General features: G+C 37.7%; 2 protein-coding genes across 2 annotated transcripts; both read right to left on the bottom strand.

The window, feature by feature from the left end:
• Positions 1-1140: 1140 nt before the first annotated feature.
• Positions 1141-2071, bottom strand: LOC149042496 (large ribosomal subunit protein uL30m-like). Its single transcript, XM_089213126.1, has one exon. The coding sequence runs from the start codon at positions 2033-2035 to the stop codon at positions 1652-1654; it is 384 nt and encodes a 127-aa protein (XP_089069252.1). The 5' UTR covers positions 2036-2071; the 3' UTR covers positions 1141-1651.
• On the bottom strand, positions 1141-20516 carry LOC113679802 (cation channel sperm-associated auxiliary subunit gamma). Its single transcript, XM_089213134.1, has 24 exons — positions 19719-20516; positions 18884-19077; positions 17876-18103; positions 17022-17241; positions 16257-16361; positions 15939-15993; positions 15209-15352; positions 14970-15053; positions 14437-14556; positions 13702-13767; positions 13149-13287; positions 12648-12765; positions 11572-11715; positions 10592-11090; positions 9804-9928; positions 8983-9063; positions 7300-7356; positions 6028-6169; positions 5130-5289; positions 4580-4663; positions 4169-4261; positions 3951-4056; positions 3271-3490; positions 1141-2954 (listed from the first exon to the last, which is right to left on the bottom strand). Exons 1-24 carry the CDS (start codon positions 19908-19910, stop codon positions 2878-2880), a joined length of 3453 nt encoding a protein of 1150 aa, XP_089069260.1. The 5' UTR covers positions 19911-20516; the 3' UTR covers positions 1141-2877.
• Between the last annotated feature and the right edge of the window lie 286 nt (positions 20517-20802).

Here is a 20802-nt window from a genome sequence, read left to right as displayed (position 1 = left end):
TAAGACAGTGGAACCGAGTCCTTCTCTTTATTTAACACGTGTAAAGAGGATTGGTAAAGAGTGCCACGAAATTACTATATCCATAAATTTGGTGCCAATTTAGAAATAACGATAATCGTAATTTCGGTCTCGAGATCATGTTGTTTCATTCCCATGATCAGTAACTAACAGTTAATTTCTCATTACAATATTGATTGATTGACAATTTTATTTATACCCAGTAAAAAATTCCTTCTGCTTAATTGACGAGCAGCTAGTGGTAATTTTACCATCAAAATAAGATTAAAGTTAACCTGTCATGTCCTGAGGCTGCTTTTTTTGGATGCCGTGACTCATTCAGAGCTGTGTTGCAATTGAATTAATTTGAGGAAGCAACAGAATGTGATCGTTAGGATAGGCTGTTCCACACCTCAGCATTGATCTTTGTAAGAGAAACTTCTTTTAAGTACATGGTGAGGGGCTGTAGACAAGCTAATTTGTCTCAAGAATACCCCAATTAGTAAGGTACACTTTTATCAATATATATTTTCACTTATAAAGGTGGTCAGAGGAGAGATAGACATAAGATTAGGAGATATTGCCTGCTTCAACCCTGTTTTCTGCCAAAGTTGTAAAAAATGTATTGCAGGAAAAACAGAGGAGTTATAAACATTTTCTGAGGGGGATGGGGTACTAGGATTTAATATCCAAGTTGTCTGAATTGTTCTCCAAAGCTACAGGATATGGTATTAAGAGTATTTCCTTGATGGAAAACTCACAATATTATTTGATTGGAGACTGATTCAGCCCTTTAAGTACAATACACTAAAGCTACCATCTAGTTAGTGGTACTGTAATACCTAGCCCAAATTACTGGCAGTAGAACTATTACTTTGGAGTGTTGTTATCAGGGGAAGAAGAATTAGAATTTCAGAAATGTAACCTTTTTAAAAACTTGATTTTCTTAGCATAGGATGGGAAGGCCTTATAAGGAGAGGAAAGCATATAAAACATTTACTGTTCACCTAGCTTGTCCCTTGTTGCTAACCTTTACAAAGAAGTGGGAAAGGTTTTTAATTCAGTTTGTCAATTGTTGAACAGAGACAACTAATCATGACTTCAGGGCACTCGGGTCTTAAAAAAAAACTAGTCTACCACATGCCTCTCAATGATAGTTGTATTAAGGGCTCATTATTTGTTAACAATGAAAGTTCAGTTGAAAAGACATTATCATAAAAACTTTCATTCCACACATTCAAAACAAATACAGTTTCCATTAATAATAATTAGTGGATCACATGTAGGTCTTAAATGTGCTACTAAGTATATAAGGTGGTCCAAATCTTGAGTGAATACACTTAATAAAAAAAATGCTTTTTTTTTTTCACACTTCTTTCTTTGCTGTTCAATATCGTAATCTAAAGCAATGGAAGCTTAAGTTGAAACTTAATGGAACAATTAACCGAGTAAACATCGAACCACAACAACGACGTACATTTAAATGGGAGTCTTAATAAAAAAAAAAAGCCTCAGTCCATCGACATCATCCACTTAAAAAAAAAATGAAAATCCCAAGAAAATAAGTGAAGACATTACAGCATGTATTAGCAACGATGCAGCAATATGCACGGCATAAGTAATCAGTTGCACTTGCAAAGCACACGCTTCCAATTCATGGTCTCCTCCTTTGCCAAATTTGCTGTTTCTTTCTCTTCCTGATAAACTCCTCCATGTTTGGGTTATCCTCGAGGAATTTTTGAAACTTTCTGAGATGAAACTGCCCGTTTTGTCTTAGAAATAGTCCGTCGTCGCCATTTCTCTGTTCCTTGGGCAATTCTTCGCTCACAATCGTTATCGGCTTTATATCGAGTAGATGTTTGACAGATCGTAATGTCCCATTGATCGTGGTTGTATTCTTTTGAATCACAGTTTGATGTAACTTTCCTAGTCCAAGCGCCTTGATGGTTCTTTTTTCCCACCATGGTCGGCCAATGCAGCTTCTGACCTGAGTTACAGCGTGAAGTTTATGTGCCACGGCTCTCCCTTTAGACGCCATGTTGGAGAATGCAGGCTCAGTAAGGTAGCGGATTCCTCTCAAACAACTCTCTTATGAATGTATGCATTGCTCTATTGTCCGCATTAAACAGATCAGTATACAGCGGACACCTCTTAAGATCATTGCCACACTCGTTGTTCGTCCCTGTCAAAGAGTTTATAAAAAAAAAACTACCTAACGAAGAGGATGGCTTTGATAACAAAAAGCAGTAGCAATCCTGCTCGTATCTTGCTGGGAATACTACCTGAAATCCCGCAGATATTGTTTATCAAAATTATGCGCAGAATTCAGTCAGGGATCATCACTAAGAGCAAAGGTATGTCAAAGAAAATTGTCAAGAACCTCTAGCATCAATCCACGACCAATAAATGATTAGTATCGATAAAAACGAGCGAAAATCTAACAATGTTGATTAATTTTTACTAGTACTTAAACTTGCCATGGATCAATATCAAAAAGGAAAAACTGGCAAGTTTTAATCTGAAGTTTCGCTTTCAAGGTGCTGACTGTTGAATGTTAAAAAATAAAAATGGTTCAGTTTAGTGAAACTATCGTTTTGCAGACCTTTGGAGTGTGTTCCTACAACTGTTCTGTTTTATCTTAAGAGAACATTCCACAAATCCCTTATTCATAAGTTTTGTTCGATTTAAAGAGATAGCCAAATCGAATTTGCAAGAAAAACGTCTTTTGATCAAGATAATTTTTAAAAGAAAGAACTTATTTACAACTGGATAAAAGCTCCAACAAATACCATAAAATTGGAAAGTGCTAGATATATGGCAAAATAGCAGCTTTATAGTGGCTTATAATACTCCTCAACCCTAAAGAGGGATAATCGATTCTTAAACGTTCGTAGTGTGGAGTTGTTGAGGTCTGTTTCCGCTTACTTCGATGGGAGCTTCAGTGGTGTATTCAGAATCTGTTTTCATTGCCGAAGATACAAAAAAAAAGGGCTGTTAACATATTGGAATAAAGTCAAAGTGTCCTTTAACTACAGAATGAACGGGCTTCAGTTTATCATAAGCACGGAAAGTGACTGTTCCGATGGGTTACTTAGGGATCACAGTTTTTGCAAGCTAACTCGCTAAAACAAACAAACCAACAAGCACAGACAGAAAAAACAAGACAAACAAAATAAAAACAAGACCAAAACAAACGAACAAATAAAACAGAAATAAGAAAAACAATCAAACCAAAGAGATTGGCATGGCCCTCATCTTGGATAAGCACATTACCTCGATTAATGACTTGAAGTTGAACTTGATCTTGATCTTCCAAATGGTCTATCTTGTTCCTGCGCATACTAATGACTTTGCCACAGATCCCGGCCCTACAGAGGCCGGGCACGTGACGTACCACAGACAACCCACTCTTTATATGCCTCCAGACCTTGGAGTCCTGTCTTTTCAGCAGAAAGAAGGTTAAAATGAGAACGGTCAGGATTGCAATAAAAGACTGCAAAAAAGGAAAAAGGAGTCACATGTAACTAACTGTCCATGTCCAATAAAAACAAACACCACAGAAAAACAGTCAAGTTTTATCGTTAACACGCTAGGTCCCCGGGTTGAGGAATTCCTTAGCCTGTAGACAAGGGGATTATAGGAGAGTGAGGCCTTTATCTAAAACTCACAGCGAATTAAAATGCGAAAGATCATTAATTTATTCTCTTTTCTGTAATATCGCCCAGTTTCAATATATAACGTATATAGTATGCTTTTCTTTGGTTGAAGACCTGATTTAGTTGTACTAAACATGGAAAACGTAAACTGCTAAAGGATTTAAAATATGAGGAAACTTTGGTATGCAACTCTAAGTAGCCCAACAACTATAATTTGCAAGTTTCTTACTAAGGGGAGAGGAAAGAGGAGGGGGAGGAGATGGGGCAGCTGGGAAACGCATGCTTTGAACTTCTTACCAGCACAATAAGGGATGATGGGTTGAGTGAGCCCGGGGGTAAGCCGTGAACTCGGATCAGGAATCGAATAGTATAGTCACAGTTTGATGAATCAGCATCTACGATCCTAAAAATTAGAGACAAGAAAAATTAGACGCATCCTTGATTTAAAACAAACCGAGGCGTCTAATGAAACAAAAAGGAAAAGCGGCGAAATACCAGACTTTGATGCAGCTTACCTGTTTGAAAATTCCAGCTTGAAATAATACTCGGCATTCCCGGGAAAGGTTGGGCCAATATCAGCACAAGGGCTCTGTGTACCACACAACCAGCTGTAAAGATCGTAAGAAGACAGATTCACGCAGTCAGTAAGTCAGTTTAAGTATTCTCGTTCGTATCTGTGTCAGTGTCTATGTAAAGGACTATTCATTTTTTAGGTTAAGGCTGGTTTCTTATCACTGTCCATGTTACTGATGATAGCGATGCCATGGTCGATGTCAAAGTCAAAGCCAATGTCAAAGTCGATGTCGATTTCAATATAATTTCGAAGTCTATTTCAAGGTTCTCAAAACTAGCACTGTTACTGCTTTGGTAACCTGGACATACCGATGGAAGATTATCGCACGTTTATCATAACTCAGTTCACTAACCTTATACCATTTGTCTTGCTATCAAAAACGGGAATATCTCCCAGCGTCTTTAATTTAGATGCCCAGATCAAAGATGCCATGGAGCTACAAAAGACATGCGATCAAGAAGTCTTGCAATATTGGAGCAACTTACATCTACAATGCACGAAGACAGACAATAAAGTAACCGGTATAAATAGAGAGAAATTTCCAGTGGTACGTCCAAAATAATCCGAGACTCTGTTGGTCTTGCTTAACTAAATCATGAGGTAGGTTACGTGATCTCGAGCTATCCTGTTACAAGACTAAACCCAATCAGAACTCGGCCATTAGTGTTTTTCACGCGTGTTTTCCACAGCGGTGGGGGATGAGAGCTGTCCCGACTGCACCACTCACGCCCCCCATTGCAGGTGGTATCGTTCTTTATTATGATTTGCTGTTACAATGTTGGTTTTTGATTCACCACACTTAGTCTAACACTGCTCTTTACAATTAATGACACTCGCCACCTACTAGGAAGCCCCTTGATAAATATTTGAATTTTTGATTGCGAGAAAATGACCGCAGATACCTTGTTGTTTGGTAGTTATACATAGTCTGTTCCTCTTGTGAGTAATCTGTTATTGACTGATAGGTTGGTCCTCCTCCCACAATTTTTAGATAATATTTTCCATAGAACTGGTTAACCTGACCTGTGGCTAAGTCTAATACTCTAAACACGGGTGAAAAATCTGCCATTGAGAAAGCATTCATTAGTCTCTTCTGATAATATTAAATAAGAAATGCAAGCAAGCACCAGAAATCCTTGTAATCTATATGATGTTGTCTTAGACAAAGTAATGTATCTTAATTGGAAATGAATCACATGTTTGGGAATGGAGCGATACAATTAAATCAACGATTGAATGACCTTTGCATTGAATTAGGAAAATGTGGTTCGCGCTAGCCAAGAATGAGTTTCTATTTCAGGTTTCTAAAGGCGATTCAAATTTTCAGAAATTACTGCAAAGGTCATTTCATCATTGGAATTAATTTCAGTTTCGATAAAAATACTTACCCTTCAATTTTTATGGTCTATTAAATCAACTGCATGAATGATATTATATAATATAACTTGTGTCTCAGGTGCGTTTAGAACTCAGAGCCGGGTTGTTCAAAGCTGGGTTAAGATAACCCAGGGTTAGTTTAAAATTTTCTTTAAGATCTAAAAGCTTGAAAGAAAAAATTCAGCTTAAATCTTTTTGTCTTCAATTTGTTGATTGAATGCTCTAAAAATAAATGAAGAAAATTGTCCTCAAACAGCTTTTGAACAGAGAAATATAGAAACCTAGATTAAAATTTAACAGTGGGTTAGCGCTAATCGGCCTTCGAAGAACTGGGCCCTGAGCATCAAACAACTCAAAGCGAGATGGAAAAATTACGAAAATACAAAGTTTGCTAAAATTGAATGCCAACATTTGTAACCTTACCTCGGTAAAAATAAAAGCATGGAACCCCGTGAACGGTAGAACAATAGTGCTTTTTACTCGAAGAGTTTTTTGAGGCCTCAGGATCAAAGTAAATCTTCCGACCCGCGGGACACCCGAGGAGCACAGTCATCACATAGGAGCCCTTAACAAGAGATCAGTGTAAGCAAGTTTTAAGAGAGAGGTAAGATGCTAGATGAATGTTAGTCTGGAGCTGAGGAGGTACCGTTGTGCCCATCTTAATTCAATAGGCAAGGATGCTGTTTTAGGCACAGCCTGCATCAACGCCTCGTATAGCGGGATAATTTTGAATAATTAACTTAGTTGATAGCGTAAATTGGCCACCGTAAAGAATTAAAAGACTGACGTTTCGAGCGTTGGCCCTTCGACAGAGCGATTGGAGGAATTTTGGGTTGTTGTTGAGAAAACAAGAATAACTTTGTTGAATGAAAAGCGCTCGTTGATACCGTGGGGACTAAGAGTGCCGATTTGAAAGGTAGATTTTTGTTCTTGAGTTTTGCACTTTCCGGACTGCCTAGATGTGGGAAAAGGCCGCAACCTGCCATATGCTTCTTAGAACGATTAGGGAGATTTAAGTGTCTAGCGACTGGTTTGGATGCGTCCTTGTCATTTCTTTCTACGTCGCGAAGGTGTTCTTCTTCCCGTTTCACCAATGTATAACTTTTTGCAACCAATGCAAGTTATGCAGAAGATGACGCTGGCGAAGGTGCACTTGAAGTGATCAGTGATCTTAATGAATCTCTTGGGTCCCAAAATTTTATCATCGTTATGAATGAAAGGACAAGATTTACATCGTGAGCGAGCGTATTTGAAAGTTCCTGGTTGGTTATTGTTTAAAATGAACTTCTGACCAAAATGTCGCCTACGTTTTTGTTACGTTGGCATGAAATTTGCGGAGGTTGCGAAAAGATAGTACTAGTCTCCGAGACTGGTAATATCTTTCCGCTTTTTATTCAACTAATTTATTCTTGTTTTCTCTTCACCATATTCCCACCAATAGCGTCGCTTCAATTTCGGCATATAAACCCACACACAACCAACAATTCCTCCAATCGCTTTGACGAAGGGCTAACGCTCGAAACGTCAGCTTTTTCACTCTTGACGGTGGCCACGCATTATGATTTGTTATTTGGAGTGGGGACCGAAAATGAAGGCCATTGTGAGACAGGCATCTCTAGGAATTCCTTTTGCGCCGATCTCGCCTGACTATTTCACATTATCCTATTTCTTGTCAGGAAATTTTATGGTCATTACCTGAATGGATCCCCTTCTACCAGAACTGGTGCTACAAGACAGACCAGAATTCCAGATCTGAAAAAGACAATGACAAACTTAGAGAGGCAATGGAATTCTGAAAATAGAGAAATCAACTTCATTTTATGGTCTGTTTGGCTCGCAGTTCTGTTTGCGTACGGAGTGCGCTTCGAAACGTCCACAAAAAAAACAAGCTTTTTAATGAAATATTCTGTCACCAGATGACCAAGATAAAGATTTAATAATAATAATAATAAAGATCTTTATTATTAAAAAGAAACACGTCCAGAAACAAAACGTCTGGACTTACAATTTCCTACATATATCTATCTATTATGTATATACAAGACTAAGTAACTACACAAATTCGAAAAGACATCTATCGAAAAAGCAACGTTTAAAGCGTTCGGTTCTGACTGGAGGCAGGATGTAATTATGTTCTCTTTTCCTGAGGCTCTTAGCTCTCTGAGCTGGTAAAAGTTCATGTAATGGATTTGCGCTGTCAGAGGTTATCTCGTTCCAAAGAAGCCTGTCTTTCATTCTAATTACATCCATTATGGGAGTGTATTTGCTAGTGTAGCCATAACGTAAAGCTCTCTTACAAAACTTGTCAATATGAGAGAGATATTTACTGTAGTGGGCAGAAGCCCACACCTCAATTGCGTAAGTGAAAAGTGACATGATTAGACTGTCAAACAGCAGTGTAAGTTCTTGTAGTGAGAAGCCGTAGTATTTGCAGACTCTGAGGATGTACAGTCTAGAATTTGCTTTGCTAAGCATGTTTTCAAATTGAACGTCCCAGTTACATGGATCTTCGTTTACAGTAACTCCTAGCAGCTTTAGTTCGCTCTTTCTAGTTATTCCGTCCACGGGCTCTGGAAGGGGCATTGTGGTTTTACCTTTAACAACCATCTCAAAGGTCTTCTTCATGTTTAGTGTCATCAGGTTTTTATCCGCCCAACGTTTGATATTTTCTACTTCATAATGTGATGAATCTGTAAGATTAGAGCCAGTTGTGACAGGCACACTTTCTGTGATATCATCAGCATATTTGATCAGTAGGGTTTGGGGGCTGACTGGTTTAATATCATTCACCATGATAGAGAACAATAAGGGTCCAAGCACAGTTCCCTGGGGAATCCCTCTGTTGACGTTGAGAAAACTGGTAACCACTCCATCAACCACTACTCTCTGTCGGCGATCACACAGGAAACTTATTATCCAGTTCTTATTTAATGAATGGTCTGTATGTTGAGTCACACTAATGCGCGCGATTACCGCTTATAATTTGCGCCAGTTTCCACATTGACTCCACTGGGAGTATTACAACTTCCTGTACTCTTGGGTGCAAAAAACCATAGTGAAAATATCATGCCCAAGAACCAAAACGCAACCCACAACTTCCTATCTAGCAGGTTAATCGCTTGGCCAACGCATTTTTAAAATCGATTCCAGCTTCCACGGTGACTGCACTGAGAGTAATACAACTTCTCACTGCCACGTTACCAGTAAGCATTTATTCCTGTACTCCTGAGTAGAAAGACGCGCTGGGAAAATAAAATTTCCTGCCCAAGAACCTAAACACCAACCAGAACTTCCTATCCGGAGTCTAGCGCGCTAATCACTAGACCAACGCGTTTTTCACAAGTGCTCTTAGCTCCGTGCTAAATGGTTTTTATTTACCTGAATATGTAAAGATGCTGGAGTGAGTCTCTCGCCTGGGCGGAATTGTGGAAGTTTAAACCCTGAATCCTGCACTGTCACCTACATGATTTGGATAAGTAGTAAAATAAATTTAGTAGTGGTAAGTATTTACTTTTGGTAGTTTGTGGGACTACAAAATCCAAATGCCTGCGGCTCGAATCCTTCTTGAGAAGTCTTCTTCATACCATACTCTCTTCTATTCTACGGTTGAAATCAAAATTATGTCATCATCTTTCTGAATGTATTTACCAAATTTAATCATATCATTTGCACGTACCCTACAATACTGACTTTGGGTCTTGCTCTATGAAAACATGCTCTTATAAGAGAAATTCCACTCAAACGCTAGAAAAAAATTGCCTTGGTTTGTAGACGCGGTAAACTTAGTGTGCGATCTTGTTGCGTTTAGTTAACAGAATATTGTCGTGTGGCTAGGAAAAGTACGTTTGGTCATCAACTTGTCTTAAAACGTTTTATTGTTTCATTTCCCTTACGACGCAAGGATACAAAGTCAGTATAAACTTCCCAAACTCGAGCCACAGGCTATGCATGGTAAAAATGATGATAATGAAAACGATAATGATAATTTCATTAATAATGGTAAGGGAGTTATAATTATGTTTACGATTATAATATCAATAATTCAACATTTGCATGAAATAAGCACCAACCATAAAATGATCCAACTCTGTCGTCATTGTGAAGCAAAATTCATGTTTAATCCGAGATCGACTTCAACTAGTCTATTCGCGACTGTGACAATACTTCAGCACATGGTCATCTATCTATTCGACTCTTACCTCATATCTAACGGCTTTTTGAGGGATGAGTTCTGATCTTCGAGAAGTCACATTTAAAATGGTAGCGTCTGAGAGGTGTAACGAGGCGTGGAGATGATCGAGACTCCAAGAATGTGAACTAGTGTCTGTGTAACAAAGATATTTTGATTTTGGTGAGTCGTTTAAGTTGCGATAACATTCTGAGACTGAGACTAAGTTTAACATTCTAGAGCTAAACCACTCCTTTTCTTAACTACTGCTACTACCAAGAAATGTTAAACTACCAAACATTAAGTTTCCTTCCTTGAAAATTTTCAATACCGGCTAGATCAAACCTACTCAGCAGAAGAAATCGCCAATCCGGGAAATTTCTGTTCATTCTGTTTTCTATTTTTTTCCTTTTAGTTTGGACTATTTAGCACCCACTGGAAATCTTATTTTTAGCCGCTTAATGAAATCACTCTAAAATTGATTTGGCACTAGAAAATTTGAATTGAAAAAGCAAAGAGAGAGAGAGAGAAAACGAGTGAACACAGAGCGAGAGAGGCTAGATCAGTCTCACTACGGTTATCTACAGATATCTCTCGAACAAGAGTATTTTCGTTCGTATGAGGCCTAATCTCGATGTCAAGAACTGAGTGAGGGCAGCAAAAAGGCAGAAAGCGGGAAGAAGAAACAACTTCGAAAGAGGAAGATATTCATGTGGTACACAACTGGGAATACGTCCTTTCCCGTCCATTTAAGACTGGCATATCTCAGCTGACGTTTGTTTCCCTTCACTTCCTTATTTTGCCTAGATCACAGCTCACCTACTTGAAATTCATTCTCCAAGTAAAGATAAAACACAAACGAGTACCACTCCGATCGTCCAAGATGAATCAAATCTGGTAAAACGTCCTTGATATCCAGTGCCTCTTCTTGACTAATACCAGTGCAGTCTGAATTCACAGCCTTTTCTACTTCAGAGAAAAATTCACGAAGTATGGTATTGTTCTGAATTACTTCGCTGGCGTTGTAGACAGCCGGCTCAAAATTGTAAAAACATTTCCTTGTATAAAGCACGTCGTGTTTGGCTTCAAATGTGATGCGCGAGAAAGGACATGTGCGTACAACACTGTTGAGCTGCTTCAGATCGACGTATGCTTTTTTGAGGCAGAATGCTGAATAGGTCTTGGATTTTTTATATTTTTGAATATTTTCCTCTCGTGTTTGAGAGTATAACTGCCTAGATATGGTTTGGCCAAGTAGGATCTCCTTCAGAAAGATACACATTGTTTCATGTCCATCACTGCCTTTATCAGCAACAATCTGTCAAATCAAATCAGTACTAAACATCGTTCTCTGTTCGACAATCAAACTCAAAATTTGTTTACTTGTGTCTTTTAGTATCAAGGTAAATAACAAAAGGCTAGCTACACAAGGTTAATATCCTTGTGCTTTTCCGCTAAAGATATAAAGTAAAGTCTGGAGAACTTCACTATTTTCTAGTCCTTGCAGACCTTCTGCGGATTTGATTATCATGAGCTCTTTCTAGTATTAAAAGTAAAACTTCATTCAACATGATAAATCATTTGCTGTCAATTTTAGAGGCTGAGTCACCTTCAAAATAGTAAAACACCAGAGAGCTATTGGGAATTAAGTTAATATCACTGATATCTTTCTTATTTTTTACAGAAATCTCACGCACTCATTGGATCTTTTTTTACCACCCATTAAACCTATACAACTGTACATAAATTCACTCACATACTAACTTGTCAAACGTGACCCTTATGCGCTGAGCACTGACCTGCTGTAACCTCCCAGACGAGTCAAAGAATATCGATACAACAAATGAATTATTTTGGCCGTGGAAATCTGGAGTTAGCCCCTTGGTTCCTACGCTGCTGTGAAGCCGCTGGACAATTGGCGAGCCAATCTGACCAACCCACAGCTATGATTGTAACGAATCAGAAGGAAAGTTTAACTACTTGTGTACATGTGACCCATCTCAACAATTCTAATGTACAGACGCCCAGAAGCAAATGACAAAAAGATAAACACTTGCCGTATCGCTGTTAGCCCTTTCATCCCAACATCAGAATTCATATTCTCCATATCTACCATATCTTTGCTTTAAATTGCCTTTGTAACTGACCAGGCAAACTAGTTTAACTCTGATGAAATTAGAAGATCCTCGCAGCTAAGAACACTACTGAAACTAGTAGTTGTAAATAGGACCTGAAAAAAATTCAGGCCCGTACGGGATTTGAACTCATGACCTCTGCGATACCGGTGCAGCGCTCTACCAATTGAGCTAACAAGCCAACTGGGAGCTGGTCAATGAATTGGGTACAAATAAACATCCAAGTGAATGAAGATATTTAGTTTAACTCTGAAAGCTTCTTAGATTGGCAATCATTCCTTTTATTAGCATGACCTTGACGTGCTACGTCAGAAAAAAAAAAGTTATGGAAAATTTTTTTTGAACTAACTTAAATGTTTCCTGCAGATGACTTCTTCGAGACATAAATTTTAAAAGATGGATCACCGTGCTTGTTTAAGTGATATGATAAACCAAATTCTCCCCATTAATTCCTGTTCTGAAACTAAACATGCGCGTCATTTAATTGGTTCACGCCATATTTTGAAGTAGCTGGATGCACAGTACAATACTGAGGAATCACCTCAGGGATTGATTCACCAGTGGCACTTTCAGGAGAATTTAGACGTTGGTCACTCTTATGATTTAAAAGGTTGATGGGAGGATGAACAGTTTTTTAAAGCAGATGACTGGAACTTAAAAGAATCCTTTCGCCTTTTTCGGAAGTAACCCCGGCTCGATAAATCAGAACATGAGATGAGACTATGCTGATCGATTCTCACCTCCTGGTTGTCTGTAAGGAATGCAAAAGTTCCATCGAAAAGAGATGTCGTGAACACAGTTATGGTGGAATTGCCAGAAAAGGATATCAGCCAATGAACTGTAATCCCGCTGTCTGGACTGGAAAATATTTGAAACACGCTTTCAAATCTTTGACCACAGAGAATCACGGTTTCCTCTGGTGCCTAACCTTTTAAAGAGTTAAGTCTAGGTCGCAGTTGACTAAATAATTTAAATATAGAAAAAGAACAAAAACACCAACACATTCAATGATATTAATAACAAGAGTATAAAAGTCAAAAGAAATTACAGTACTAGTGGTTATAGCAATGATGGTGGTTGTGATTTATATGGTGATAATGATAATGATAATAATAACATATTACACCGACGTTTTGCTATTGTTTTCATTATTGGCCACAGCTCTCTCCTTCTTCATCCCAGGAAGTTTGATGGTTATAGATTAATCAGTAATCGCGGACTAAAAGTAATATCAAAGATACCTGAAAAATAGAGCATTTCCCCAAATAAATAATCTGTCACATGCGATTGCAGTGAACGATATGCCTGTAAGTGACAGGGAGGCAGCCTCAGAACCTTCAGTGGTTAAATTGGGTTCGATTCTCTGCCAATTTTCACTTTCTGGAAAGAAACAAAGTTGGCTTCATAAAAATGATCTAACTTCATTCAGCACAGAGTACTGATGTATACTGACACACTTAAATACTGTGAAGCTTACTGTTGTCGATTCATGACAGCTTTCAGTTCTATAGAAGCCAAAATAAACATTGAAAAACAACAATAACCCAACCGTTATGCCTCGAGTGCGGGAACACACGAAAAATCAAGTCGTGATCGGTTTTAGGTTTGCATCCGATTGGTTGAGAGAATGGTGCGCGTTTTCTGGACCAGTCACAGAGCGAATGCAATCCCGGATTATTTTCATCACTAAATTGAAAATTGGCCCATTGGTACTCCCTCCCCAACCCCTCTCCCCCTAAACGAAAGCACAGAGCTGTTACGCCAGTTCATTTCGTACAAACTTGATGAACTCACCCGTTTCCGCAAGAGACTCAAGCGATGTAGGGAAGTGAAAAAGTGCTTTCCATTCCATGGAATCTGCTGTATCACAACGCAAACGAAAAAACAAATGTGCCAAAAAAAAAAAAAAAAACCATAACGAGATAAACAAACCTGGCACACAAAACAAACAGGAAAACGATTGTAAAAGCAAAGGTTATCATAAGAGATGATTATCATGATTTCAAACGCCTGGTTCTGCGACTTATTTGAAAAGTGAGGCAGAGTTGAAGAGACTGTAGATACACAATGCACTGTGTAGATAAATTACGAGGGTAGATGTTTGACGAAGTTAGAGTTTGATCATTGGAATAATAAGTCATCTGGTAGTAGTGCTTAAAGAGCATAATTTTAGAAGTAACTAGTGCTCGGACATCACCAAAGTAGGGATTCTTTCTTTACTGTCAGAGCTCTCTGGTAAAGTAAACCTAACCTCCTCATAAAACGAGTGTGGTGACAGGCCGTCGCCTATTTTGAATTCAGTAAAAAATTTCCTCCCGTGAAATGAATAAAGAAATGTAGACTAATTACCAGAATATAATGAGAAAAAATTGACAAAAAATCAGAATGAGCATCTCATCTGCAGGGACTTTCGTTTTCATTTAAAATTGTTTTCAGCTAGAGAACAACTAGATGCCTCTGGAATGTTCCCCCGTAAAACTGCGCCAATATTGCAAGTATCAAACGTAATTTTAACCTTTAAATACTTACTTTCAAACTGCAGGACATGAAATGTTTCTGTATAAGCAGTCTTAAGCATTACAAGAACAACAAATGATCCCGTCTTCACAGCATTAATGCTGCCTGAAATCACTTGACACGAATAACTTGCTAAACAAAAAAAAATTAACAAAACAAACTGAAAGAGAAATAGTACTTAAATTCACTTGTCACTTTACGATGCAATTTTGAAAGTCAGTTTTCAATCAACAATCCTCGATATTTGATTCTCAAGACGTCCCTCGGACATGATTATAAAGTTACTCGTCACGCCCAGAACCAGACGCAAAAGTTACAGATTAACTGCGAATGAATGGACGAATGAGTCCAATATCGAACGGAACCGTCCGATGTAATGGTACTCGTCCACAATTGAACGGAATCATTTCGGATCGGACGAGTCGTCGGAAATTGGATAGATAAATCCCAAATTAGACCCAGCCGCCTCAACTTATCCAGTGTTACAGTTAGGAAGTCTACGACTTATTTAGACATCAACGCAGTGAAGCACAGTTATTTTTTACCTGCATTGTCAAGAAGAGCATTTACGAATTGGCAGACATTTTTACTACTTGAATCCATCTGCTCCGTAAAGTTTGCAGGTTTGCCTAAATTAGACACAAAAATTAATAATTGCTGATTAAATAAAAAACTACACAAGCATAGACACGTTTTTCATCAAAAGACGAAGATGACACGAATGGTTCGCTAGTCAGAAATTATTAATAAAACTTTGATGTGTTAAAGGCCGTAGTGAGGTAACCTTTCTGCAGCACTGCCATGAAGACTCTCTCTTTGTCCTGTTCATCCCCAAAACCCAATACTGTCACTGTATGGGTTGATGACTGAACTGGACCAATCATTTGACTAATGCAACCATCCAAAACAAGCGTAAAACCATCTGCTGCTAAAATGTAATCATACAGTCAAGTTTCTAATTGTAAAGTAAGTGGTTTGAGCCTAATGAATTAACATCAGCTTGTGAATTAGTAGGATCCATTCAGTAGGGGAAGGCTTACAAAGGACATTTGACCATAACAGAGACAAGCTTTGACAGCTAGTGGAGAGGTTCTCATTGATAATTATGATAATTATCATCCCACTGATTAAAGCATCAGTCAATGTAACTGAAAATAGTTATTATCACTCTTCCTCTTAACTACTCTACCTGGACATGATCATAATATTCTACAATATGGTAATATTTCAGGTAAAAAAGATAATGAAATATTTGGAGAAACTTGAAGGTTGCTTGTGTCTGGCCTCCAGTTTTCTCTACAATGCTACTGGTAAGGAAGTAGAAAGTGTGATGGGTTACTGCACTGCAGTAGTGCTACACAAGTTTTACTGCACAGATTTCATTGGATTATCCAAAAATGTCAATGCAGGTCAAAATAAGGCTGAGATTAATGAGGTGGAGGTAAAAGGGAAAAAAAAATACTCAAAGATACAGAAATATTGCACATTAAAATACTTAATAACAACATACTTACATGTGACATCAGCAGGATTTTTTTGGCGATTTGCTTGCAGCTCAAATATACCAGCCTTTGGATGAAAAATCAGTAATATCTTATTCCTTACCCCTCTTTTGACCTAAAATTTCATTTTAATTAAGTACAATTACCTAAAAAATGAATAAATTTCATCTTTCATCTGCAAATGAGAGAGTACATATGGCTCTTTTATCATAGAAATGGCTGGTTTTTAGATCATGACCTTTTTATAGCAATATACTTGTCATATTATATTAGTTGCTATACTTTTACTATAAAAAAAAATATTAAAAAGTAAAAAATATTCATTCTTACACCAGTATTCACAAGAACTCTGTCTGGAAGTGACAGTGCTCCCTTAATCTTCAGCAGCTTCTCAGACTGTCTTGATACACATCTATTATTGAATGTGTCTCCAAACTAATGAGAGATACAATAAAATGGACTCAGAACTTATCTCCTCTATAACCAGAAACAAAAAGAAAACCTGAAGGTTAATATGTTCCTGACAACAATGAAGCAAAATTCATTTCTGCCATGTAAGCCTTACTACAGTCCACAATATGCAGTGCAAAGGAAAAATCTTGTTGCAGAATTCTTCTTAATTAATATGCTTTTCACGGAACAAATTTGGTTACATCTACTCTGTTTATACCTTGTGACTTTTATATTAACCCTCTAACTCCCAAGGATCTGATTGCTAATTCTCCCCTCTATCTACTACACATTTCCCTGTAAAATAGCTACAAGAATTTGGTGTTAGATCAAGATAACAACTTAAACCTGGATGGTCTGAGTATTCTTACTACCTGGATAATGTACGGATATTGGAGGGAGAAATCGAATGTGAATCCCTTCTGGGAGTTAAAGGGTTAATCTTGAATAATTTGTAAATCAGAATCTTAATGTATGTAATTATCTCAGCTTATTTTAATTCAAACTACACTTTGTACAATTATAACAAACTTTTTTTTTCATAAAATTGCCTAGATGAAACATCTCACACTGTTATGAAAATCAGGCACTGTTATAACTGTAAGTGAATTGAAGAGTATTAAAGTGTTTTAAGTTTACACTCACACTGATCTTTAAAAATGTCATCTTTTCAAATTCAGAAGCTGTATAGATGACATGGTTGGACATTTCTATGGATCCAGTGACACAAATGGGACTCAGGTGTGGGACACAGTTGATTGGCATTTGCTGGGAAATTGATGGTAGCTGCGCCTCCTCTCCAAGACTGTTGCGGAGTCTTGTGTTGTTAACAAGGTAGTGAAATCCATCCAGATGTACAGTTAGCCTAGTGTGAGATATAAGATAACTGCCAACTTCAATTTCTTGGAGAATTTAAAATATTCCTAATATCCCTATCTGATAAAGAAGAGAGAAAATGGAAGGAAAGAAAGTAACTGCTAGGTACTTATGAAAAGGTTAAATATGATAAAAAAAACCTTTACCTTTTGAAGTGGCTGAGAGGACAGCAGTTCATATAAATTCAAGTTGTTTTTAGTTGAGTATGAAAATAGAAAAATTAGTTTTAGTTCAAGTCAGTTGGCAGTAGCTCCTGCAAAAGGCCCTTCAAGCTTAGCCACCAAACAAGGGTCATTGAGAGGTAATCAAATTAAAGTAATTTATTTAGTAAGTTGTAAACAAATGACCAAAAAAACCAAGAGCCCAATTTAAAAAGAATTCCAGCCCATAGATGTGTCTTTAGCTAGAGTGTTTCACTTGATATCACAGCAGCTGTATTTGTGTTCCAAAAAAATGAAGAGTTGCCCTTATTGGTGTTCCAAATCCACTTGGGGATTAAACTTTTTTAAAATGGAAATTCTTTCTTTTGTTTCCATAGAAAAATAAGATAGCTGGTCACGTTGGTAATAAAACAGCAGTTGATTGTATTAAGAAATTATTTAGCAGTAAAACTATCTCCCCACCTGTGAGATTCTAAGTATGGTCCTATGCCATTGTAGACAACCTCACAGCGCATAGTTAGTACCATTTCAGGGATGTGAAGAGGAACTAGCCAGGCTGGGTTACACAGTTCTATGAAACTTGAACAGTTAGTTTCAACTTTGCAGCATTCAACTCCAGCTTCTACTAGCTGAACATCCTTTGAGCACAAACAACTGGGCAGAGCACCATCACAACTGCATTGGCTTAACCTGGAATGCAATGTAGCAGTTATTTATGGCTTATGTAAATAAGTGCTGCCAGACTGCCACAATAGGCCAGTCTACAGCACTTCATACTTTGATTCTCTTTTTTGTCTTCATTATTAACTGCATTTTCAACCTTTCAGGCAGAATAACAGATATTTGATCCTTTAGAGACAGTGATCTCAATTTGAGACCTTTGTATGTCCTGAATGCAGCAACACAAGTCAATAATTAAACTTATTTAGTCAATCTGTCAATTGATCTAGCAGGCAAGTAAGCTCTAAAATCAATCAACAGGGTAAATGTACAAAAATTAAAGAAAAAAAATACACATTATTGGGTTGTTTCTTAATACACATTCTCTCTGAATTCTCTTTTTCTCTGAGCAGCCAGAGGTATCATGATAAACACACTTCCCAGGTGAAAACAAGCCCCTAAATCATACTTTTGGAATTGGGCATTAATCTTAACCATAAGAGCCTTATGTGGAATTTGAAAATATTCAGGTTACCACTATCTGTGCCAAGACTGCCAGGACTGTAACCCATAACACCTGTCAGGGCTGAGCTCACTTTATCTTGCCTTGCTTGCTGTCACCATGCACTTGGCCATGTGTTGCACTGCTATGGGTTATATCTCCAAAGTAACTTTAATAGCTGCTCTAGAAGTTATTGACAGCTGTACCTGCAGCCCTCGAATTTGCATTCCAGGGTGGAAGATTTATTTTAAAAAGTAATGAAGATAATAATGAATAAGTAGTATTATTACATGTAGTTTTGGAGGCACCTGTCATTGTTTTTGGTTCTATTGATGAAGTAACATCCACAAGTGTCTTGTTCTCCCATTTCTACCAACAATGATGATATCAAGAATGAAAATCTCCTGGCTTTATGCTGGCTTGGGCCAAATGGTTCTGTTTCAATGCGAACAGTGGGATTGACACCTGTCATTATCAATGACCTCACCATCTTGGAGTCAATCTGTATGGAGGAAAAAATTAATGCAAATCAAAAATAGCACTAAAATAGCACTTGTCTTTGGCCAGAGGGTTTTCAGATATTGGTATTTTCTTCCTTGGTGATTCCTTCCAGAGATTATTTCCTTTATTCTCCTGAGCTTTGCATTTGATTCGAAAGGGGTAATGTATGGAGAAATTAGAAGCCAGTCACTCGAAGGGATTAAAAGTTTAATGAATAAAGTGATTATTACTATGTTGATTTCTCTAGTTGCTTCAATAATCAATTGTGGGGCTAAAATTCAGTAAAAAAAATAAGGAAAAAAATTCCAATCCGATAAAATATCAGGGTCCACTTGCATGGAGAAATTCTTTTTTCTTTCACCTCTAGCTGCTCCCAGAAAGAGTGTCAAAAATGATGAATGGAGTTAATGCATTACGATTTCCTTCCATTTTCAGGAAGTTTTGTAGAGGCGACCCTAACCTGATGATGATGGCGCCCTCGGGGCATTGAAAATACATCTATTAAGTCTCCCTTAGAATTATTTATATATTCTTAGCTTAATTCTATCAAAATGACATTTCGAGGGGTGTCATCGCGGTTTAAAAGAAAACAAGAGAAGTTTGTCAAGAATTAACCAATAGATTGAAAATCAAGATTCTCACCATGTTGTCGCACTTAATTCGAATCCTCAACAAATACTGTCCACCTGGAATAACAACAGGCGGTGGCTCTACAGGATTTTCTTTATTCACTGCATCTAACACCCACCAACATGGGTTTTTTAAGGCCGAACAGGGTGTGAAGCTGAGCACGAGGACGATAAAGATGGCAAAGTACTTCCAGTTCTCCATCATACTATGACTTTTTCATGTCCTGATCATTTAATTTGATAGTCTCGTGGCTGAGCTCGATTACTTTAGTGGCGAAAGATATTGAAAACTACAGCTTCATCAATAGTGGGTCGTACTTTTAACCTGGTATTTTCGAGAAAGAGCCATTCAGCCTTGTTTGTAAAGTTAGGGTGATGTACGTTTCTTCGTAATTATTGTCAATGTGTTATGTAATAGTTTCCAGGCTTTCCCGGTATTAGTGCATTTTCACGCACAGTAACGCAAGTGTCTTATGGACATGTCACACAACTGTACAATACTGGTGTTTGCGGCTCTTGATCATCAAACGGGCTAATTTTCCTTAGAACTGTAGAAAGCTATGGGTTTCTGAGAACTTCTCCGATGTCCAGAAATCCCAAACCATGTAATCTAAATGGCTTGTGCCTTTATCGAAAGTGGAGTTGAAATGGAGGTTATGAAATTAAATAGACCTCGTAATGACATCATGAAACTTTTTCTTGCGATATTCCAGTCGAGGAAGAGATGACTTTAGATTATTTTCAGTTTCGAGTGGTTTTTGTATTCATTTTTGTAAAATGTTTCCTTTCTTACCAAAGAGAGCCTCAAATATTAGTAATGAATGAAGGGGTAAGTTTCTAAAGAAACTGTGGTGCTGCGTCGGTGGGAGAGTATAGAAGGTAATTTGTTGTTAACACTAAATTACCTTCAAATATTAGTACCTTGGTTATGAACGTTTTGCTTTTTTTCATTCGAAAACTTTTCCAAAACAGCGAAATTTTGATTTCCTCGTGATATCTCATCACTTTAAAGCTAATGAAAGAACCCACCAGTACATAGGAAGTGATACCTTAAGTGATCAGTTTTTGCCAAAAAATTTCCACAAATCTACACTCAA

Source organism: Pocillopora damicornis, chromosome 7 (assembly GCF_964200805.1).
Source record: "Pocillopora damicornis chromosome 7, jaPocDami1.2, whole genome shotgun sequence".
Lineage (NCBI taxonomy): Eukaryota > Metazoa > Cnidaria > Anthozoa > Scleractinia > Pocilloporidae > Pocillopora > Pocillopora damicornis.
Note: the sequence above shows the minus strand (reverse complement) of the source record. Positions and strands in the feature narration are given on the sequence as shown.